Source organism: Canis lupus, chromosome X, assembly GCF_011100685.1.
Source record: "Canis lupus familiaris isolate Mischka breed German Shepherd chromosome X, alternate assembly UU_Cfam_GSD_1.0, whole genome shotgun sequence".
NCBI lineage: Eukaryota > Metazoa > Chordata > Mammalia > Carnivora > Canidae > Canis > Canis lupus.
Genome location: NC_049260.1, coordinates 65,107,475 through 65,132,899, shown reverse-complemented (window position 1 = coordinate 65,132,899; position 25,425 = coordinate 65,107,475). Strand labels below are relative to the sequence as shown.

The 25,425-nt window shown below is 35.8% G+C and overlaps 1 protein-coding gene across 4 annotated transcripts in view; it reads left to right on the top strand.

Moving 5' to 3' along the window:
- RPS6KA6 (ribosomal protein S6 kinase A6) overlaps positions 1-25,425 on the top strand; it is a 195,533-nt gene that overhangs the window by 162,349 nt on the left and 7,759 nt on the right. For all 4 annotated transcript variants that reach the window (XM_038587788.1, XM_038587789.1, XM_038587790.1 and 1 more), the window contains 2 exons: positions 10,794-10,870; positions 12,908-13,025. In XM_038587788.1, the coding sequence (XP_038443716.1) occupies positions 10,794-10,870; positions 12,908-13,025 (195 nt within the window). The remainder of the gene's footprint in view (positions 1-10,793; positions 10,871-12,907; positions 13,026-25,425) is intronic.

The following is a 25,425-nucleotide window of genomic DNA, read 5'->3' as shown; positions in this document are numbered from 1 at the left end:
AGTCTTTTGGGTTCTCTATGAACAGTATCATGTCATCTGCAAAGAGGGAGAGTTTGACTTCTTTTCCAATTTGAATGCTTTTTATTTCTTTTTCTTGCCTGATTGCTGAGGTGAGCACTTCTAGTACTATGTTGAATAGCAGTAGTGAGAGTGGATATCCATGTCTTGTTCCTGATCTTAAGGGAAAGGCTCCCAGTGTTTCCCCAATGAGAATGATATTTCCTGTGGTCTTTTCGTAGATGGCTTTGAAGATGCTGAGGAATGTTCCTTCTATCCCTACACTCTGAAGACTGTTGATCAGGAATGGATGCTGTATTTTGTCAAATGCTTTCTCTGCATCTATTGAGAGGATCATATGGCTCTTGTTTTTCTCTTGCTGATATGATCAATCACATAGATTGCTTTACGAGTGTTGAACCAGTCTTGCATCCCGGGGATAAATCCCACTTGGTCATGGTGAACCATCTTCATACTGAATTGTTGGATCCCATAGGCCAGTATCTTATTGAGAATGTTTGCATCTGTGTTAATCAGGGATATTGTTCTATAATTCTCCTTTTTGGTGGGGCTATGGGGCTATGTCTGGTTTTGGAATTAGTGTGATGCTGGCCTCATAGAATGAGTTTGGAAGGACTCCATCTCTTCCTATCTTTCCGAACAGCTTTAGTAGAATATGGTTTCTTCTTTAAACCTTTGATAGAATTCCCCTGGTAAGCCATCTGGCCCTGGACTTTTGTGTCTTGGGAGGTTTTGAATGACTGCTTCAATTTCTTCCCTGGTTATCGGCCTCTTCAAGTTTTCTATTTCTTCCTGTTCCAGTTTTGGTAGTTTGTGGCTTTCCAGAAATGTGTTCATTTCTTCTAGATTGCCTAATTTATTGGTATGTAGCTGCTTCTAATAAGTTTTTAAAATATTTTCTTTTTCCTTGTTATTGCTGGTGATCTCTCCTTTCTTATTCATGATTTTATTAATTTGAGTCTTTTCTCTCTTCTTTTTAATAAGGCTGGCTAATGGTTTATCTATCATATTAATTCTTTCAAAGAACCAACTCTTGGTTTTGTTAATCTGTTCCACAGTTCTTCTGGTCTCTATTTCATTGAGTTCTGCTGGAATCTTTATTGACTTTCTTCTTCTACTGGTTTTAGAATCTATTTCCTGTTTTTTCTCCAGCTCCTTTAGGTGCAAGTTTTATCTTTTGTATTTGAGTTCTTTCCAGTTTTTGAATGGATGCTTGTATTGCGATGTATTTCCCCCTCAGGACTGCTTTTGCTGTATCCCAAGGATTTTGAATGGTTGTATCTTCATTCTCATTAGTTTCCATGAATTTTTTTAATTCTTTCCTAATTTCCTGGTTGACCCTTTCACCTTTTAGCAGGATGTGTTTGAAATCCTTCCAAACTTCTTCTTGTGATAGAGTTCTTGTTTCAAAGCATTACATTCTGAAAATATGCAGGGGACGATCCCAACCTTTTGGTGTTGGTTAAGACCTGCTTTGTGACCCATTATGTGGTCTATTCTGGAGAAAGTTCCATGTGCACTTGAGAAGAATGTGTATTCAGTTGCATTGGGATGTAGAGTTCTGTAAATGTCTGTGAAATCCATCAGGTCCAGTGTATCATTTAAAGCTCTGGTTTCTTTGCCGATGTTTTGCTTAGAAGATCTGTCGTCTATAGAAAATGCTGTGTTCAAGTCTCTCAGTATAAGTGTATTTTTATCTAATGTGTTTTAACTTTGGTTATTACTTGATTTATTTACTTGGCAGCTCGCACAATAGAGGCATAAATATTGATGATTGTTAGGTCCTCTTGTTGGATAGATCCTTGAAGTATGATATTCTGTCCCTCTTCATCTCTTACTACAGTCTTTGGGATAAACTTTAGTTTATCTGATATAAGAATGGCTACCCCTGCTTTGTTTTGAGGGCCATTTGATTGGTAAATGGTTCCCCAACCTTTTTTTTTCAGGCTGTAAGTGTCCTTACATCTAAAATGAGTCTCTTGTAGACAGCAAATAGATGGGTCTTGCTTTTTTATCCAGTCTGAAACCCTGTGCCTTTTGATGTGGTCATTAAGCCCATTCACATTCAGAGTTACTCTTGAAAGATATGAATTTAGTGTCATCATGATACCCATTCAGTCCCCGTTTTTGTGGATTGTTTTCTTGGACTTCCTCTTTCTTTTACAGACTCCCCCCACTTAATATTTCTTGCAGAGCTCGTTTGGTGGTCACTTATTTTTTCAGTTTCTGCCTATCTTGGAAGCTCTTAATCTCTCCTGGTATTCTGAATGAGAGCCTTGCTGTATAAAGTATTCTTGGCTGCAAGTTCATCTCATTTAGGACCCTGAATATATCCTGCCAGCACTTTTTGGCCTGCCAGGTCTCCATGGAGAGGTCTGCTGTTAACCTAGTACTTCTCCCCATAAAGCTTAGGGATTTCATGTCTCTTACTGCTTTAAGGATCTTCTCTTTATCTTTGGAATTTGCAAGTTTCACTATGAAATATTGACATGTTGAGAGGTTTTTATTGATTTTAGGGGGGATCTCTCTGTCTCCTGAATCTGAATGCCTGTTTCCCTCCCAAGTTGGAGAAGTTCTCAGCTATCATTTGTTTTACTATACTTTCTGGACTTCTGTCTCTTTCAGTGTCCTTCGGAACCCCAATTAAACATAGATTTTTTCCTTCTGAGGCTGTCATTCATTTCCCTTAACCTATTCTCATGATGTTTTAATTGTTTTTCTCTTTTTTCTCCAGCTTCCTTCCTTGCCATCAACTTGTCTTCTGTGTCACTCGTTCGTTCTTCTACCTCGTTAACCCTCATCGTTAGGTCCTCCAGTTTCTCTTGCATCTTATTTAATTCATTTTTAATTTCTGCCTGATTAGATCTAAATTCTGCAGTCATGAAGTCTCTTGAATCCTTTATGCTTTTTTCTAGAGCCACCAGTAGGTTTATAATTGTTCTGCATTGGTTTTCTGACATTGAAGTGTAATCCAAATTTTGTAATTTTGCGGGAGAGAGTACTGTTTCTGATTCTTTCTTTTATGGTGAGTTTTTCCTTCTAGTCATTTTGCTCAGTGCAGAGTGGCCAAAAACAAGTTGTACCGGAATAAAGAGAAAAAAAAGAGGATAAAAAGGGGCGGGGAAGGAAACAGAAAACAAAAAACAAGGGGGGAGTATCCTCTCATTTTATATACTGTAAATCCCTCGACTTCCCCTGGAACTTTGTAGCATTGCTTGGTCAATAACTTGCTTTTCCCCTGTCCTTCCAGTTGGTCTTCTGGGGGAGCGGCCTGCTATGCTGATTCTCAGGTGTGTGCACCTGGGGGAGCTGCCCCTCCGCTGCCATGTGCATAGCTCAGTGGGAGCTGTTTATTTTTTCAGGCCCCTGCTCATTCCCAAGTACAAGGTGACATTAGGAAGGGGAACAACAGTGGTGGTGGCTAGCTCTCCAGCTCTGGAGTCAGCTCCCACAGTAACTACCACAGCTCCCAGTCTGCAGGGGCCTGGATGCTCTGGGGCGTGGGGGCATGGATCTGCACAGCTTGGGGCTGCCCAGTGGTAGAAGCGCCCTTGCTGCCCTGTGTCCTCTCAGCTTCCGCCTTTCCCGGGGGGAGCACCAGATCTTGGGCTGTGTCCCCCATCGCCCTTGGCTCCAGGGCCTGCACCGCTGGAATGCGCTCCTGGGCCGCATAGCCCCCTCCACACGGAGCCCCTGCCTGAGCCGCGGCCTGAGCTGCTCTCGAGGCCCGGCTGGGCACTCTGCAGCCCTTTAGGGAGCTCAGCCCACGGTGTGTGGTGCGCTCTCCCCCGGGGCCCAGTTCCTCTATTAGTTCCCCTGGGAGTCTGAGGGCATCCCTGCCCCTTCTGGGATCCTGCCCGACCTCCTTGCGTGTGCTTTTCTGTCCAGGAAGATTTGTAAAGCTCCTGCTTCTCTGGGACTGGGCTTTCCTGTCCTAGGGGCACTGGCTGCAGGGCCTTAGCTCGGCTCCTCGCAGGGGCTCCTCCCCTTTGGATGCTTTTTTATTTCTTTTTTTTTCCGTCTTCCTACCTTGATAGAAGCGTGAATTCTCCTCACTGTAGCATTCCAGCTGTTCTCTCTTTAATTCCCAGACCGAATTCGTAGGTTTTCAGGATGATTTGAAAGTTATTTAGGTACTTTGGTGGGGACAGGTGACTTGGGGGCCCTACTCTTCCGCCATCTTGCCCCCATAAAGTATTCTTGGATGCATAGTTTTCCCATTCAACACATTGTAGATATCATGCCCCATTTCTGTGGCAAGATCTGTTGCTAACCTCATTTTGCTTTCTTTGTAATTTAGGGACCTCTTTTGCCTTGCTCCTTTTTTTTTTCCCTTGCTCCTTTTAGTATTTACCTTTATCCCTATATTTTGCAAATTTAACTATGATATATCTTGATGTTGGCTTTTTTATTTTGTTGATCTTGATGAGTATTCTCTTAATTCCTGGATTTGGATGTCTGTTTCCTTCCCCAGATTAAGGAAGTTTTCAGCTATGATTTCCTCAAATAAATCTTCTTTCCCTTTTTACCCTCTCTTCTTCTTCTTCTGGGATGCCTATGGTATGAATGTTATTATGCTTCATATAGTTGCTGAGTTCCCTAAGTCTGTATTTCTGATACAATATTTTTCTTTCCTTCTTCTTTTCAACTTCAGTATTTTCCACAATTTTCTCTCTTCATCCTTATTTCCTGCTTGTGGTCTTTATATCTAGTCGTTTCACATCTCAGTTATACAGTATTTATTATATTGGTTGGGCTAGATTTTAGGTCTTTTATCTCTGTAGTAATGGACTGCCTGATGTCTTCTATGCTCCTCTCAAGCCCACCGAGTTTCTTTGTGATTCTTGTTTTAAAATATGGCTCAGACATATTACTAATATATCCGCCAATTAGTTCCTTGGCTATGACCTTTTCTTATTCTTTATTTTCACATGAATTCCTCCATCTTGGCATTTTGTCTTCTGTGTCTTAGGAAAGCCTATTATTTTTCCTGCTCCTGAGAGTAATGGCTATATTAAGAAGAGATCCTATACTGTTCAGGGCCTGGTGCTTCAGGAAGCATTTCTGGTTTATGCTGTGTGTACTCTGCTATTGTTTTGGCTATTCTTTTCTCCAGGTCTGTCCTCTGCATAGTTTCACCTTACCTTCCATGGAGAGTGTTTAGAACTTGTCCAAGGTGTGGTGAGTTTTAAGTAAGTATGCTTTATTTTGCATGTTTAAAGAGGACAGATCCCATTTCCACTAGATCTGAAGGTTTGCAATACTTTATGGTCAGTCAGTTTGGTATGTACTTGGGAGGGGGTGTTGTATTGATCTTCTAGGGTAGGGGCCTACTCCTACTTTGGTTCTCAGGAATACTTGCTCTTGTGAAAAAGCACCTGTAGAGCACATGGAAGACAGGGCTCAGTGTAATTAGTTCATGCATCTACTGTGATTGCTATGCTGCTCACTGAATCCCAACTATGCTGATGGTTGGGAGGGAGATGATATCAGTTAGTACTCTTGTCCTCTGAAGAGGGATGTTTTCACCCATAGCTGTTCAGTTCACCCTCACAGAAGAATTAACAGTCTCTCCTTGTGTGTCCTAGGCATCCCTCATATCCCTGCTTTCCCTCTTTCTCTGACCTGTCTGCCCACCTGGTGGTACAGTGCTCCTGTGTTTTATCCACATACCAGCTGGTTTTCAAGACTCCAATGATAGGAACCCAGCATGGCCTTGAACCACACTGATCCTCAGAAGAGTGTCTGGTGCTGGATTGTCTCAGAAGGGCAGTCATACAAGTATACAGGGGCTTAGAATTTACAAAACAGCAAATGCTGGTGTCTAGGTTAGCTGACCTCAGCAGGTGTCTTGGCTCTTATGCTAATGAGCAAGGCAGTGCAATGGCACCTGCCAACTCTTTTACCCCTGAAGGGCAGTGCCATTTCTTCCAAATGCACTCCATAAAGGGTAACTGTCTCTCCCTGTACAATCTCAGCTCCTCTTGTTTTCCCAGTCAGTGGTTTTCAGGAAGTGTTCTTCTTGTACAATCCCCTGTGCATTCCTCACTCTTTCTTTCTTTCTTTCTTTCTCTCTCTTCTCTATCACCAGGGCTCCCTCCATTCTGCAGCTCCCGTGATTCTTTTCTTCCCCAAATCACGTCTCTGTATTTCCCAGCATCCATGACATGGCCTCTTTTCTCCCTGTAGTTGTGCAATTTGTTCTGTCAGTCCTCTCATTGATTCCTAGGATGTTCAAAATAATCAATTTGAGATTTATCTAGCTCTTTTAATGAGATGAGGCAAGCATGGGATCCCCTTACTATCCTACCATTTTAACCCTTCTCCCTTTAGCTGTGAAGGTTTTCAAGTGGGTACCTGGAGACCACTTCTCCATAACTAGTGCTTCAAATATGTTTGGGTAGTATTTGTATTTTTCAGAATACTTTGGTGTTTTTTTAATTATTTATTTATTCATGAGAGAAAGAAAGATAGAGAGAGAGAGGCAAGGACACAGGCAGAGGGAGAAGTAGGCTCCATGCAGAGAGCCCGACATGGGACTTGATCCCGGGACTCCAGGATCAAGCCCTGGGCTGAAGGCAGGCACTAAACCACTGAGCCACCCAGGGATCTCTGATTTCAGAATACTCTAAAAGGTTTTATTAGCAGTGCTAAAGCCTCTGCTAGCAATAAATTAATATCTGTAATTTTTATGAATGAAATACAGAAGTTCTGGGTAAGATTTGTTTCTAAAGTTTCAAACCTTTTCAAAAATTGTGATAAAGTATATGGAACGCATTATCTTTTAAATTAGAATCACAAAGATTCTAGTATCCATGCAGATACTTGAATAAGTAATAGCACTTATGGGGGTGTAAATTCACTATTTCATCACAGTAAATAGCGTCCTTATTTGCTAAGAGATATTCTTTTTTAAAAAGATTTTATGTATTTGACAGGAGGACAGGGAGGGGTAGAGGGAGACGGACAAGCAGACTCTACACTGAGTGGAAGCCCAATGTGGGGCTCAATCCCATGACCCTGAGATCATGACCTGAGCTGAAACCAAGAGTCGGATGCTCAACTAACTGAGCCAATCAGGCTCCCTGCTAAGAGATATTCTAATTAATACAATTTTTGTTTATTAGTAAGGAAGAAATATTTGTTCACTTTTTGATATGCATCAATTTGATCAACCTCCTAAGGTTTACTTCATGGATGTCCTTTTCTTATACCTGTGTTGCAAAAATTAATATATCTCCAGAAATACTTTATTCTTTATAAAAGCAAACACATGATATTTATCTACTAATATTTTTTGTCTCCTGAAGTCTAAAAATGATCCTGACTTAAAGAAACCTAAAATAAATTGGGTGGAATTTGTTTGATGTGAATTGTTGAGCTATACCTCATTTTTTATTAGAGCCTTTGTGGTCCCTACTGTTATTTACATAAACCAGTTATATAAGTATTTTGATATTAGCTTTTCAGGTTTGTACTCGTTTGTTCTTATAGTACACTTCAACTAGGAAAATTATATCTTGAATTTTATGTCAAGTAGGTACTCGTTATTCACGTCTAGTAATTGTTAAAGCCAAACATTAGTATTTTTAGCCTTTTATAAATGAAATGTCCATGCTGCTTGTTATGTAATTCCTACTGTTAATGTATTATAATATTTTCATTCTTTTTATGCCTAAAAATTTTAGCAGTGGGTTTATTTTTAAGTTTTAAGTTTTTATTTAAATTCCAGTTATTTAAAAAATAAATAAATTCCAGTTATTTAACATACAGTGTAATATTAATTTCAGGTGTACAATATAGTGATTCAGTATATCCATATAACTTTTGTATTTTCAGAATACTTTGAGCACCCAGTGCTCATCAAAAGTACACTCCTTAGAATATAAATAATAGTGAAAGGGAATAGAAGGGAAGGGAGAAGAAATGGGTAGGAAATATCAGAGAGGGAGATAGAACATAAAGACTCCTAACTCTGGGAAACGAACTAGGGGTGGTGGAAGGGGAGGAGGGCGGGGGGTGGGGGTGAATGGGTGACAGGCACTGTGGGAGGCACTTGACGGGATGAGCACTGGGTGTTATTCTGTATGTTGGCAAATTGAACACCAATAGAAAATAAATTTATTATTAAAAAAAAGTACACTCCTTAATCCCCATCAACTATTTAACCCATTCTGCCACTCATCTCCCCTCTAGTAACCATCAGTTTATTCTCTATACTTGAGTCTGTTGCTTATTGTGCCTCTTTATCTCCTTTTTCACATTTTGCTCCTTTGTTTTGTTTCTTAAATTCCACATATGAGTGAAATCACATGTTATTCATCTTTCTCGGACTGACTTATTTTGCTTAACATAATACTCTCCAGTTCTAGCCATGTCATTGCAAATGGCAAGATTTCATTCTTTTTATAGCTGAGTAATATTCCATTGTGTCTATATACCATAACTTCTTTATCCATTCATCAGTTGATGAGAACATGGAATGTTTCCATAATTTGGCTGTTGATAATGCTACTGTAAAGATCAGGATGCATGTATTCCTTTGAATTAGTATTTTTGTATTCTTTGTGTAAATACCCAGTGCAACTACTGGATCATAGTGTAGTTCTATTTTTAACTTTCTGAGGAACTCCATACTGTTTCCAGAGTGGCTGCACTCGGTTGCATTCCCACCAACAGTGCAGTTGCACTCCCACCAACAGTGCAGGAGGACTCCCCTTTCTCCACATCTACATCAACACCTGTTATTTTCTGTGTTGTTGATTTTAGCCATTCTGACAGGTATGAGGTGATATTGCAGTTTTTATATATATTTTCTTGATGATCAGTGATGCTGAGCATCTTCTCATGCATCTGTTATCCATCTGTATGTCTTCTTTAGAAAAATATCAGGATCCCTGGGTGGCACAGCGGTTTAGCGCCTGCCTTTGGCCCAGGGCGCGATCCTGGAGACCCGGGATCGAATCCCACGTCGGGCTCCCGGTGCATGGAGCCTGCTTCTCCCTCTGCCTATGTCTCTGCCTCTCTCTCTCTCTCTCTCTCTCTCTCTCTCTCTGTGTGTGTGTGTGTGACTATCATAAATTAAAATTTTTTTTTAAAAAAAGAAAAATATCTATTCATGTTTTCTGCCTATTTCTTAACTGGATTTTTTGGTTTTGGGGTGTTGAGATTCTTCAGTTCTTTATATATTTTGGATGGGACCCCCTTATCTGATAGGTCATTTGTGAATATCTTCTCCCATTCCATAGGTTGCCTTTTAGTTTTGTTGATTGTTTCCTTTGCTGTGCAGAAGTTTTGGTTTTGTTTTGGTTTTTGTTTGTTTTTGGGCTTTTTAATGTAGTCCCTACAGTTTATTTTTGCTTTTGTTTCCCTTGCTTCAGGAGACATATCTAGAGAGAAGTTGTTTTGGCCAGTATCAAAGAGGTTACTGCCTCAGTTGTCTTTTAGGATTTTTATGGTTTCCTGTCTCACATTTAAATCTTTAATCCATTTTTTGGTCTTTAATCCATTTTGTGTATCATTGTGTATAGTATTAGAAAGTGATCCAGTTTCATTCTCTTGAATGTTACTGTCCTGTTATCCCAACACAATTTGTTAAAGACACTCTTTTTTCATTGAATATTCTTTCCTGCTTTGTCAGAGATTAATTGACCATATAGTTGTGGGTTCATTTCTGGGTTTTCTATTCTGTTCTATTGAACTTTGTGTCTTGTTTTTGCCAGTACCATATTCATCACTACAGCCTTGTAATATCACTTGATGTCTGGAACTATGATGCCTCCAGCTTTGCTTTTATTTTTATGATGGCTTTGGCTATTTGGGATCTTTTAGGATTCTATACAAATTTTAGGATGGTTTGTTCTAGCTTTATGAAAAATGCTGGTGGTGTTTTGCTTGATTGCATTAAGAGATTGCATTAAGTGTGTAGATTGCTTTAAGTAGTATAGACATTTATACAGTATTTGTTCTTGCAATTTATTTTTCAACAAACTCTATTAATTTCATGAGGAAACTCACATGAATATGTGATAAACATATTATTTGATATTATCATCACTAGCTCCAAGACATGAAACAGCCACATCAATTACTACATGAAAAATTAATGAAACCTTCAGAATGTATCAAATAGGTTTTTGTCATCCAGAAATATACTACTCTTTCCAAAACATATAAGGCTTGGATGTAAAATATAAGTTCATCTTGCTTTCATTAAAGTATATATTGTCTTACAATCTTTTGCATGTTAAGGAAGTAGTTATCATAGATATTAAAAGCACAAGCTCTAGAGTAAGAATACCTACTATACTACTTACTAATTTTGTGATATTGGATAACTTACATTTACCTTAGCTTCCTCATCTTCAAAATTAGAAATAATACCTACCTTATAGAGTCAGCATCAAGATGAAAAGACAGTATTCTGTGTAGTACAATATTAATCTTAAATTTTGATGTGTGTGTTTGGTTTTTCTAAGAGAAGGAGTGAAAACTCATTGGAGTCAGAGATCATATCTTCAATCTTCAAAGTTGTTTTTTTTTTTAATGACCCATCTGACTCAGTCACCCTATTAATAGCCATTTATTCAGTGCTTGCTAATTGCAAAAGACTTTGCCTTTAACATTACAGTAATCTATTATTGAAAAGAGTTAAATGATCTAAGCTTTTACATTGTTAATATTTGTGAGATTATTGGAAATACAACAACTATCTTTTGGTTGAGAAAACTGAGTTTCTACTGAATAATATCAGATAATGAATATTTCTTTCTCAGGTTCTCATGCAACAGGGCTATGATGCTGCTTGTGATATTTGGAGCCTGGGTGTCATTTTTTATACAATGCTGGCTGGGTAAGAAGCTTATATATTTAAAATAATATACATCATAATTTGAATTTCATCTATCTACTTTTATCTGGAAAGAAATGGACAGGTAAAAATAGCCTTGAGTAAAATGCTACCAACATTTTAAAATATTAGCTATTATTTATTTATAGAAAGTGAAAACAAAGTAAGGTGTTTGATGAGGCACTATTCAGATTTATAATTAAAAGAATTTTCAATTCGAAATAAAACATTTAAAAATAAAGCATATATTTTTATTTTGGTATTTTATATTCCATGCATTAAGTATTTGAATTCTGGCTCTCCTGGTGATAGAGATTAAGTAAGACTGAGCTTTACAAAAAATATAAATAGTAACAGAATACTAAACTATGGAAACATACACAGCAGCCTTCCAGAAAAAAGATAAATACTAAAAAATGTAATAATTGGATTATGTTAATGTTGGTAATTTACAAATAATATAAGTGCTGTTTTAATAATGAGTAGCACATTTATTTAGGAATAAAGATTTATGGCTCTAGAAAAAGGTTTAGCAGTCTATTATAAAGAATAGAATTTGAAGAATTATAATATACTTATATACTTAAGTCTGACTTTTTAAAGAAGGCATTTAGTGTAATTTAAATATACTTGACATAATAGGAACATTATAAATATGTTATGAATATTGTTTCTTTTTCAAAGATTTTATTTATTTATTCATGAGAGACAGAGAGAGAGAGAGAGGCAGAGATATAGGCAGAGGGAGAAGCAGGTTCCTCATAGAGAGCACAATGCAGGACTTGATCCTGAAACCCTGGGATCACACCCTGAACCAAAGAGAGACACTGAACCGTTGAACCACCCAGGCATCCCTGTTATGAATAATGTGATTCTGAATTATTTATGGACTTGGTGGTAATTACATATATCAGCATATTTTACTACTTTTAGATATATTATATACTTATGCCAAATATTTAGTTCTAGAGCACAGGAAGTACTAAAGCTAAGAGTAAAGTTTGCATATGAACTGCAGTTAGCCCTATTGTTTTCAAACCATGGGATACCCTTTCTAGATTGCTGCTTTCAAATATTTACTTTATAACTAACAAAAAAATGAACTTCTGTAGTAGATGTATTTAGATGTGTTTAGTGTTATCTCTACTTAATTGTTACATGAGAGAATTAAGGTATTAGCATATTAAGATATCTTCCTCATACTTCTTAACCATAAGTCTTTCTACTCCCAAATTTGAATACCATTTTCAGTTCCCTCTGTTAGAATGTTACAAAACTGGGGATCCCTGGGTGGCTCAGCGGTTTAGCGCCTGCCTTCGGCCCAGGGCGCGATCCTAGAGTCTCGGGATCGAGTCCCACGTCGGGCTCCCCGCTTGGAGCCTGCTTCTCCCTCTGCCTGTGTCTCTGCCTCTCTCTCTAGATCTATCATGAATAAATAAATAAATCTTTAAAAAAAAAAAAAAAAGAATGTTACAAAACTGATAACTTGTTATTCTATAATTAATTTTAAGCAACTTTAACTATATAATCTGTTTTCAACTATAGTTATATTGATATAAATATTTAACCCATTGTTTATAGACATTAATTAAAATATTATTAACCTGTTCCCATGGATAATACTGATAAAATGCTAAGGAATACATTTTAACTAATCAATAAATACATTCTAAATATATAAACTTGACAATTTCTTCATAGGTATATTTGGTTTGCTAACTTATGCCTGGGAGAATTAAAAATTTACCTATTTTATTCTGGTCCAACTTTAAGCCTATAGCTTTACATGAAATGCCACCTTTATTTTACATCGATTAACTGATCAAAGTAAAGATTGATGTAAACAAGACTATTAAATAATTCATTAGGATTAAGTTAAATGAAATATAAAATTTGATATGAAGAGTGAAGGAAAATATTAAATGATACTCTTAATTTACTCTAGTAAATATTTGCATGTTGTCTTATACTCATCACTTTCAACTAGATTTAATTTGTATGTTAGGCTCTAATGTCTATTAAAATCTATTTTATTAATAGCTACACTCCATTTGCTAATGGCCCCAATGATACTCCTGAAGAAATACTGCTACATATAGGCAATGGCAAGTTCTCTTTGAGTGGTGGAAATTGGGACAATATTTCAGATGGAGCAAAGGTATAAATCATAAATATCTTTGGTTTTGTTGAATTCAAATTAAATTGCTAAAATCTTTAAGTTACAGCTTACTCTGTATTTACAGATTCTGATGGTGTTATATGTCAGTATTTGTTTTTAAGTCAAGTCACATTTATATGTGGATTGAACAAGGTGAAGGCTGAATTTTTTTTCTGACACACTTGAGGACCATATTTCTGTCATATCAGTTTATATGTTTTCAAGTAGTATAAACCATTTTCAGTATTAACCAAAACTAAAAATGTAAGCCTACTGGAGAAAAATATATATTTAACAACTAAAGCTGATTTATGTATTTAGTGTAATTTTACATATCATTTCTTCTTTTGCACGTTGACTAGTAATTATGCAGTTGTTTTTAAGATTTTATTTATTTATTCATTCATGAGAGACACAGAGAGAGAGAGAGAGAGAGAGGCAGAGACACAGGCAGAGGGAGAAGCAGGCTCCATGCAGGGAGCCCGACGTGGGACTTGATCCCGGGCCTCCAGCATCTGGCCCTGGCTTGAAGGCGACGCCAAACCGCTGAGCCACTGAGCCACTCGGGCTGCCCGCAGTTTTTATAATGTTAATTTATTCTTTGAAAAGATACAAACTTTTTCTCAGTAGCTCCTAGATATTTCTGATTGATAATTTAAGGCTGTCCAATAGGGATATAATGCAAGCCACATATGTAATTTAAAAATTTCTGGTAGCCACATTATAAAACAAAAAAGAAACAGGTGAAATTATTTTAATGATATGTTTTATTTAACCTGGTATATCTTTAATATATCATTTCAATATCTAACCAGTATAAAAAATTAGGAAGATATTTTAATATCCTTTTTTATACTAAATCTTCAGAATCTGGTTTACAGTTTATATTTAGAGCCAATATAAATTTGGACTACACAATTTTTTTAAACCTTTAAATTTTTTTTCATTAATTTTTATTTTGCATGTAGTTGACACACAATGTTACATTGGTTTCAGGTATATAGCATAGTGATTCAGTAAGTTTATAAATTATGCTATACTCACCACAAGTTGGACTACACACATTTTATTTATTTTTTTTAAAGATTTATTTATTTATTTATGATAGACATAGAGAGAGAGAAAGGCAGAGCCACAGGAGGAGGGAGAAGCAGGCCCCATGCCGGGAGCCCGATGTGGGACTCGATCCCGGGACTCCAGGATTGCGCCCTGGGCCAAAGGCAGGCGCTAAACTGCTGAGCCACCCAGGGATCCCCGGACTACCCACATTTTAAAAGGCTTAATAGCCACAATGGCTGGTGGCTTCCATAGTAGACAGTATAGTTTCAGTGTAACTGGCCTTATTTATTTTAGAAAAAAAAATAATATTGATAAAACCTTGACTATGAACTCTTAACATTTATAATTTAAAAATTTTGAATTTTAAAACAAAAATCCAAAGGTAGTCAATATGTGGCATATAAGGGCTCTGAAGCTTTTAAGCTGCTATTTGAAGTTAGAAAACCATTTAAGAAGAAGGAATTGCTTGTGTTTAATATCTGCTAATAATTCCATGTATGAGTAAAATAATGAAAGGGATTATAAGGGAAAGGAGGGGACGTAGTGGGAAAAATTAGACAGGGAGATGAACCATGAGAGACTCCTAGTTTTAACTAGATTTAACTAGATTTAACTCCCCTAGTTAAATCACAGAAAAAGAGACAAAGCAAATATTACAAATTTAACTCTGGGAAACAAACAAAGGGTTGTGGAAGGGGAGGTGGTTAGGTAGATGGGGTAACTGGGTGATGGGCACTAAGGAGGACATTAAATTAAATTTAAATAAAAAATAATCAATTAAAAATATGCTAATAAAACATAACTGTCAAGAATACTAGTTTATCCGTATATTATGGAGTAAATCTCATATCCTAATTATAGAGTAAATAAATCACCTGTAATTACCTTCTAATCATTAGAAAAACACAGAAGGGATTGTGTTTGGAGCTTAACCATAACACAGGTTTACTTTGTGGTATAGTAGAAAAAACACACATGATCAGAAACCAGGAGTACTGAGTACTGTAGTTTTTGATCCACTAACTAGCTGCCTCAGTTTTCTCATCTATAAAATTTGGGAACTAAATTATCCAAAATTCCTTCCAACTCCAAAATTCCATTTCTTCACAGCTTGGTTTATTTGTAATTTATCATATTTCTTTTTGTAAAGTGATTGAAACTTTATATATATGATTGAAATATATATATATATATATATATATATATATATATATATATATATATATATTCTTATCAGTTTGTGTGTCAGAAAATGTATTTTCCCAAAGAGTAAATCCAATGTTTAAAGCTATACATATGATCCTCTTGCATTTCTTTTAAAAAATAACTAGCAATGGTGACTGTAATGCTGAAATGGAGATTCATATGACAATTATGCTTAGATTTCAGTTTTCCCTGTTTTTTTATGTTTAAATCTGTATAGTGCTTAAGAAATAATAATACATAGTAAAGTTTAATTTTATTTTATTCTCACCTCCTCTTTTAGTGTGATATTCTGGAATAATAAATAATAAACATAGGAAAATATATTTGGAGTTATTGTTGAAATATTTCACAGTCTTTCATGTATTCCGTTTTTATGGGTCAAGAGACTTTAGTTCTATCTGAAACCTCTGCAAGTGGTGGCAAGTGCTGAGCAAAGGAACTATAGGAAACCTCTAAAAAAAACTTATCTCCTGTACATGTTAATTTTTGTTTTGTTTTAAATTAGTGATGAAGATAAACTATTTTTCAGTTTCCAATAATTCCTTAAGCTAGCACCCCTTAGTTGTGAGAATTGTGGCATTTACTATCATCTCTTTAAAAAAAATACTTATTTGAGAGACAGAGAAAGCATGAGCAATGAGGGACAAAGGGAGAGGGAAAAGCAGACTCTCTATTAAGCAGGGAGTCTGTCTCAGGCCTCAATCTCAGGAGCCAGGATCATAACCTGAGCCTAAGGCAGATGCCTAACCAACTGAGCCACCCAGGAGTCTGTACTATCATCTCTTGACAGTTGCTTTATTTAATTATAGTTCATTACAAGCTACTTTTTTTCTCTTTTAAATAATCTTTTGCTATTGGTGAATACCACCACCAGAAACATATAGATGATTCTATTTGTCTCCTATCAGTACAGAGTTCATAAACTTTGTCCATTCAGTTAAATGGTAGTGGTAGTAAGAGGTAATAGTTGTGTGTGTTTTATTGCTACAATAGTTTCAGATAACTCCTCACCTCCAAACTGCAGGCTTGGAGAACATTGGAATTTCTGCTTCCCTTTTGTAAAACAGAGAATACGAGAAGTATCTGGTAAACAAAGCAAAAGTAGAAGAGGCAAGAGTAATGAAAATCTCATGGTGTCACTCCATATAACACAATAATACTTGATTAATTAGAAAATTGTTCTATCTGAATTTTATATTTTAAGTAAACAAAGTGTTACTAATTTCAAGTACATATACCCTTGGCCAATGAAGAATTGACCAGTAGAAACTCCTATGGGATAATTATTTATGACCTCTTCCCTACCTCCTATAAAAAAAGCAACTTCTACTCTTCCTCTACTGTGTTACCATTACTATGTTGTATGTACTTTATTAGAGCGCTTACAACATTCTCCTTTGCCATGTATTTGTTTGCATTGCTATTCTTCCTACTCAGCATTTAAATGTCATACTCATTTTTACATTTACTGACATACCTAGCATAATAAATACTTAATTGAATACCTTTTCATAAACTAATCTTTTCTTCAGATATACCTTCCATTGTTAATTTACACAGTAAGCTTTTTCTGTCCATTGTATAAATATTTTCCTTTTTCATACACTAATGAATGACAGACCTGAAATTAATTTTCAGTCCAGTACTCTTTTCATTCCACTACATGTTAGGGAAGACTCTCTGGAGAAAGAAAGGCTTTATTAGCTTGGCTTATGTGAGTTGAATGAAAGAGAGAGGTCTATAAACCTTTAATAATAATAGCAAAGGTGTTCTTGTTCACCAAATTCTTTTATATAATATAAAATTAAGTATGCAAAACTTAACCTTTGCATAATCTATATTGCAGAGCAGTTTAACACTTAAAACCTTATACTGAAATCCTTCTAGAACTTCTAGTACAATAATTTTTATTTTGTTCTATTTTACTTTTTAGCCAAGCATAGCAATTTTAAGTCCAGGATAGTTAATATACATTGTTATCTGAGTTTCAGGTATACAACATAGTGCTTCAACAATTCTGTACATCATTACTCAACACTCATCATGATAAGTGTACTTTTAATCCCCTTCACCTATTTCACTCACCCTCAACCCATTTCCATTCTGATATACTTTGTTTTTTAAACAAGTACTCTAAGTTGAAGTTTTTTTCTCAACAAGAACATTTTTTAAGATTTTATTTATTTATTTGACAGAGAGAGAGAGAGAGCACAAGCAGCGGGAGCAGCAGGCAGAGAAAGAAGGAGTAGTGGGCACCACAAGGAGCCTGATGCAGGCTCAGTCCTAGGACCCTGGGATCATGACCTGAGTTGAAGGCAGATGCTTAACTGACTGAACCACCTAGACACTCCTCAATAAGAACATATTTTACTTGACACATACTTTACAATAGATGGTTCTTTTTAAAAATAATAATTATTGGGATCCCTGGGTGGCGCAGCGGTTTGGCGCCTGCCTTTGGCCCAGGGCGCGATCCTGGAGACCCGGGATGGAGTCCCACGTCGGGCTCCTGGTGCATGGAGCCTGCTTCTCCCTCTGCCTGTGTCTCTGCCTCTCTCTCTCTCTCTCTCTCTCTCTCTCTCTCTCACTCTCTGTGACTATCATAAATAAATAAATAATAATAATAATTATTATTATTCATGAGATACACAGAAAGAGAGGCAGAGACACAGGCAGAGAGAGAAGCAGGCTCCCTGTGAGGAGCCTGATGCAGGACTCGATCCCAGGACCCCAGGATCATGCCCTGAGCCAAAGGCAGACGCTCAACCACTGAGCCACCCAGGTGTCCCACAATAGATAGTTCTAAAAGATATATATAAAACATTCCATTTAAGAAAAGTAGGATATACATTTTCTTCAAATATAGAAGAATCCCCTAGTTAAATCACAGAAAAAGAGACAAAGCAAATATTACAAATTTAAGAAGGCTGAAATTATACCAAGTCTATTCCAACCACAGGGCACAGAACTAATGATCAAAAATAAAACCAAGCTGGAAAATCTATAATGTAATTATTAAATATTTATTATGTAAATATTAACACACTAATGCACAAGTAATGAATCAATTAAGAAATAAAACAGCAAATCAAAATATGTCTCCAAACCAAAGAAAAAGAAAACATAATATTCCAAACCTGTGAGATGCAGCAAAAGAAGATATTAGACTAAAATTTCTTCTATAAATGCTTGTATTAAGGAAAGTTCAGCTCTGCCCAAGTACCAAACACTGCCCCTGCAGGCAAGGAAAGACTCTGCAGCTGACTGGCCCAGAGGATAAAGCAGCCAAAACAGCAGCAGAGTGTATGTAGCACACACCAGCGACACTCCCTGAAGCACCAGACCCTGGAGACTATATGATTTTTTCTGTATAAAGCCATTACTCTCAAAAGCAGGACATATAACCGGCTCTTCTAACACAGAGAAGACAGATTTAGACAAAATGCCAAGACAGAGTAATTCTTTTCAAATGAAACAACAAAATAAGATCACAGCCAGATATTTAAGCAAAACAGGTATAAGTATTATGCCTGATATAGAATTTAAAGCAACAATCATAGGGCTGCTTGCTGGGTTTGAGAAAAGAATGTAAGACTTCAGGGAGACCCTTACCACAGAGATAAAAGAAATTTAAAAAATCAGAAATGAAAAATACAATAAATGATATTTGAAACAGACTGAATGCAATGAACACAAGGAAGGAAGAGGCATAGGAACAAAAAGTGATAGGATAAAATAAGGGAACATAATGAAGCTGAACAAAAGAACAAAGAATTATGGAGCTCAAAAATGGACTTAGGGAACTCAGTGACTCCATCAAACATAGTAACACTGGTATTTATAGGAGTCTTAAAAGAAGAAGAGAGAGAAATAGGGACAGAAATTTTATTTATTTAATAATAGCTGAAAACTTCCCGAATATGGGGATGGAAATAATCATCCAAATCCAGGAGGCATGAAGAAATCTCATCAACAAATCAACAAAAGTAGGCCATCACCAAGACATATCATAGTTAAATTTGCAAAATTTGCAACAAAGAATAAAATCCTACAAGCAAAAGACAGAAGTCCCTAATTTACAAAGGAAGACACATAAGGTTAGCTGTAGATCTCTCAACAGAAAGTTGGCAAGCAAGAATACAGTGGCATGATGTATTCAGTGTGCTGATTTGGAGAAATCTGCAGGCAAGAATAGTCAGAATAGAAGGATAGAGAAAGTTTTTCAGACAAACAAAAATGAAAGGAGTTTATGACCACTAAACCAGCCCTGCAAGAAATATTAAAGGGGACTCTGAGTGGAAAGAAAAGACCAAAAGTGAAAAGACTAGACAGGAACAGAGAAAATATCCAGAAATAATGACAAAAAAGTAACAAAAATGGCACTAAATACATATCAATAATTACTCTGAATGTAAATAGATTAAATACTCCAACTAAAGGCATAGGGTATCAGAATGGGGGAAAAACCCACAATAAGACCCATCAGCATGCTGCCCACAAGAGACTCATTTTAGACTGAAAGACAAGTGGAGATTGAAAATGTGGAGATAAACAGTTATCTTTGCAAATGGACATCAAAATAAAGCTAGACTAACAATACTTATATCAGACAAACTAGAATGTAAACCGAAGAGAATAACAAGAAATAAAGAAGGGTACTCTCTATATAAATATAAAAGAGACTATCCAACACTTGTAAATATTTATGTCCATAACTTGGGAACATTTAAATATATAAAACAATTGATAACAAAGTAAAAGGAACTCATTTACAATAACATAACAATAGTAGGAGACTTTAACACTCCACTTAGAGTAAAGGACAGATCATCTAATGGACAGAAACAGTGGCTTTGAATGACACACTGGACCTGGTGGACTTAACAGATACATTGAGAACATTTCATCCTAAAGCAGCAGAGTACACATTCCCTTCAAGTGTACATGGGACATTTTCCAGAATATATTGCATCCAAATCAGGCCTTGAAGAATACAAAAAGATTTGGATCATACAATGCATATCTTCAGACCACAACATTATGAAACTTGACGTCAACCACAAGAAACAAAATTGGAAAGATCACAAACACATGGAAGTTAAACAACATGCTACTAAACAATGAGTGGGTCAACCTGGAAATCAAAGAGGAAATAAAATAAATAAACAGAAACAAATGAAAATGAAACATAACAGTTGAAAACATGTGGGATGCAGCAAAAGTGGTTATAAGCAGGAAGTATAGAACAATACAGGCCTATATCAAAAAGAAAAAAAAATCCAAAATAAGCATCCTAACAATACACCTAAAGGAGCTAGAAAAAAGAAATATCTAAAAAAAAAGAAGAAGAAGAAGAAGAAGCCTAAGCCAGAAGAAGCTAGGAAATAGTATAGAGCCAAAGTAAATGATACAGAAACAAACAAACAAAAAAAGCCTAAACCCGAAGAAGCTAGGAAATAATATAGAGCTGAAATAAATGATACAGAAACAAACAAACAAATAAAAAAACAAAACGAAACAAAAAAACCCCACAACAGAATAGATTAATGAAACCAGGAGCTGGTTGTTTGAAAAAATTAATGGAAAAAAAAAACTAACCAGACTTACCAAAGAAGAAAAGAGAAAGGGCAAAAATGAATAAAATCACAAAAGAGTGAGGAGTAATAACAACCAACACCACAGAAATACAATTATATGAGAATATTATGAAAAATTTATGCCAAAAAATTGGACAACCTGGAAGAAATGGATAAATTCCTGGAAACACATAAACTACCAAAACAAACAGGAAGAAAAAAAAAACATGAAGAGACTAATAACCAGCAAAGAAATTCAGTCAGTAATCAAAAATCACCCAACAAATGTCTAGGACAAGAGGACGCCACAGATGAATTCTACCAAACCTTTAAAGAAAAGGAAATACCTTTTCTTCTCAACTATTCCAAAAAATAGGAATGGAACCGAAACTTCCACATTCATTCTATGAGGCCAGCATTACCCTGATACCAACACCAGATAAACACTCCACTAAAAAAGAGAACTATAAGTCAATATTCCAGATGAAAATGGATGCAAAAACTCTAAACAAACTACCAACAAATCAAATTCAATAGTACATTAAAAGAGTCATTCCAGGGCACCTGCTCGGAAGTGGGTTAAGCATGAGCCTTTGGCTCAGTTCATGATCCTAGGGTCCTGGGATTGAGCCCCTCATCAGGTTCTCTGCTTGGTGGGGAGCCTGCTTCTCCCTCTCCTCGTGACCAAATGGGATTTTTTTCCTGGGTTGCATGAATGGTTCAATATTCACTGTACTCTGAAAACTATGACACACTGATGAAAGAAATTAAAGATGACACAAAGAAATGGAAAACATTCCTGCCCATGGATTGGAAGAATACATATTATTAAAATGTCCATACTACCCAAAGCAATCTACATTCAATATAATCCCTATTAAATACCACCAACAATTTTCATAGAGCTAGAACAAACAATCCTAAAATTTGTATGGAATCACAAAAGACCCTGAATAGCCAAAGAAACCCTGAGAAAGAAAAAAAAAGCAAAACTTTAGGGGTTACAAATCCAGACTTAATGTTATATTACATACTCAATAGTGTAAGAGAGTTCCCCTTTCTCCACATCCTCACTAATACCTGTTTCTCATGTTGTGATTTTAGCCATTCTGAGTGATGTGAGGTGATATCTCATTGTAGTTTGATTTGTATTTCTCTGATGATCAGTGATGTTGAGCATTTTTTCATGTATCTTGGCCATCTAAATGTCTTCTTTGGAAACATTTCTAGTCATGCCTTCTGCCTATTTTTAATTGGATTGTTTGCTTTTAGGGTATTGAGTTTTATAAGTGTTTTACATATTTTGTATATGAATCGTTTCTTAGATCATTTGCAAATATCTTCTCCTACCCCATGGGATGCCTTTTAGTTTTGTTGATCATTTACTTCACTGTGCATAAGCTTTTTATTTTGATAAAGTCCCAATAATTTATTTTTGCTTTTGTTTCCCTTGCCCCAGGAGACATATCTAGTAAGAAGTTTCAATGGCTGATGTCAAAGAGGTTTCTGCCTGTGCTCTCCTCTAGGATTTTGATGGTTTCCTGCCTCACATTTAGGTCTTTCTTTCATTTTGAATTTGTTTTTGTGTATGGTAGAAGAAAGTACTCCGGTTTCCCTCTTCTCATTGTCACTGTCCAGTTTTCCCAACACCATTTGTTGAAGAAATTGTCCTTTTCTCCGTATAGCTATGGGTTCATTTCTGGGTTTTCTATTCTGTTCCATTAATCTATGTGTCTGGATTGTTTTGTTTTGTTTTGTTTTGTTTTGCCAGTACCATACTGTCTTGCTCACTGTAGCAGTATAATATATTGAAGTCCACAACTGTGATGCCTTCAGCTTTGCTTCACTTTTTCAAGGTTGCTTTGGCTATTCAGGATTTTTTTTTTTTTTGTTCCATACAAATTTTAGGATGGTTTGTTCTAGCTCAGTGAAAATTGCTGATGGTATTTTGATAGGGATTGTAGTGAATATGTAGATTTCTTTGGGTAGTATGAACATTTTAAAAAATATTTATTCTTTCAATCCACTAGCAAGGAATGTTTTTCCATCTCTTAGTGTCATCTTCAATTTTTTTCATCAGTGTTTCATAGTTTTCAGAGTTGTTGAGTACAGATCTTTCACTTCTTTGGTTAGGTTTATTCCTAGGTATCTTAATGGCTTTGGTGCAATTGTAAATAAAATTGATTCCTTGATTTCTACCTCTATTTTTTCATTATTGGTGTACAGAAAAGGAACAGATTTATTTGTATTAAATTTGTATCCTGTGATTTACTAAATTCATATATCAGTTCTGGCAATTTTTAAATTTTAGATTTTCCATATAGAGTATCATGTCATCAGCAAATAGTGGAAGTCTGACTTCTTCCTTGCAGATTTAGATGCTTTGTATTTCATTTTGTTTTCTGATTCCCATGGCCAGGACTTCAGTAACATGCTAAATATAACATAGAGAGAGTAGACACCCCTATCTTGTTCCTGACTATAAAGTAATGATTTTCAGTTTTTCCCCGTTGAAAATGATATTAGCTGTGCATTTTTCATATATTATCTCTATCAGGTTTGGTATGTTCTGTCTAACCCTATTTTGTTGAGGACTTTTATCATGAATGGATGTTCTACTTTGTCAAATTTTTTTTACGCATCTATTGAAAGATTATGTGGTTCTTATCATTTTTTATTAAAGTGGTATATCATGTTGATTGATTTGCAAATATTGAACCACCCTTACAATCCAGGGATAAATCTAAATTTTTCTCTGCCTTGGATTTTAAGAAATTTGGTTTGTTATCTTTAATATATTGTTTTTCTTGTATTTGGATTTCATTGAACTTTTTGGATCTGTGAGTTTATGGTTTCTGTAAAATTTGGAAATTTTGGTAACATTATTCCCTCACATATTTTTTCTTCCTTTCTTTCCTTTTGGGACACCAATTGCATTTGTGTATTATGGTGCTTGATGTCTCACAGCTCACTGATGCTCTGTTCTTTTGTTTGATTTATACTATGTTCCTTTTTGATAGTATCTATTGCTGTGTCTTTACCAATTTTTTTCTGTCATATCAAATTTTCATTCATTTTATTTTTTGTCTCAGATTTTTGTTTTTATCTCTAGAAATGTGACTTGTGACTTTTTATATCTTCTATGTCTCTACTTTTTAACATATGGAATGGAGTTATAATGACTCTTTTAATGTCCTTATCTGCTAATTCTAACGTATGTATCAATTATAGGCCAATTTTGATTGATTGATTGATTGGTTTCTTCTCATATGTTATTTTTCCTCTCTTCTGTATCTCTGGCAATTTTTTATAAGAAGCCAGATATAGTGAATTTTACCTTACTTTACGCTGGACACCCTTGTATTCTTATACATATTCTTGAGCTTTATACTGGGGCACAATTAAATTAGGTGAAACAATTTGATAATTTGGGTTTTTTTTAATATTTCTTAGGCAGGACCAGAGCAGTGTTTAGGGCTGCACACTACTTAGGCAGGTTGCATCCAAATACTCTACCAAATACTCCATTGAATTTTGAGATTTTCCTGTCTGGCTTGTGAGAACAGGCAATATTATCTATCCTCATGAGTTCTGATATCTCTCTAACACTTTCAAATAGTTCTTCCCACAGATATGAGTTTATCAGTAATCTTCTGAATATTTGAGGAAGACCCTCTATAGGTCTGTAGTCTTTTTTTCTGCTCCTCTCACCACTCTAGGAGTCACTCTTGTAACTCTGTCTGGTTGGTCTTTCCTGACTCTCCATTCTGTCTCATCCACTCAAGGAAACTGCCAGGCTCTTCCTGGGTTTCCTTACCTACACAACAGCCTGAAAACTCTCAAGGTGGTAAGTTTGGGCAATTATAAGGCTTACTTTATTTGTTTCTCATCTCTTAGGAATCACTTGCATTGCCTAATATCTGATCTCTGGAAATCTATTGTTTCCTCTATTTTATGGTTGTGTTTGTGGGGGGTGGGGGGGTTTGTTTCAAACAGGTGGAAGAATCCAGTCTCTGGTATTCTATGTTGGCTAAAGGCAGAATTCCTTTGACTATTGAATTTTTATTATTTTTATGACTATCAATTAGGTCTGTTTTATTGAAGTAATTTAATGTTATTTTCTAAATTATTTCCCCATCATTTTTGCATATCTGTCCTTTTTCCAATAGATTTTTTTATTGGTTGTTTTATTCTTCCACATACTTCCATTATTCTTCAAATTCTGATATTTAGATTCTACTTAGAGGTTTTAGTTTCACTACTTATGCTATTGATGAAACATTCACAAATGATGACTATTTTTTGAGATGATGCTTGTTAAAGAGATTTTACTTTTCCTTTTTCTAAAAGATGCTTGATAGAGGTAGTCTATATTTAAAATTGTATTTTATTATCAGGTTATATTTATGACTTGTTATTGCAATAGAGATAAAGTAAGCATATCCATAGTCTATGAGAGACATATGATACTCTGACCACTAGAATGCCAGCAGTCATCTGCCAACCATGAATCTATGTTTTCCTCTCTTTAGTATCTTATATTTAAACCCTTAGCTATT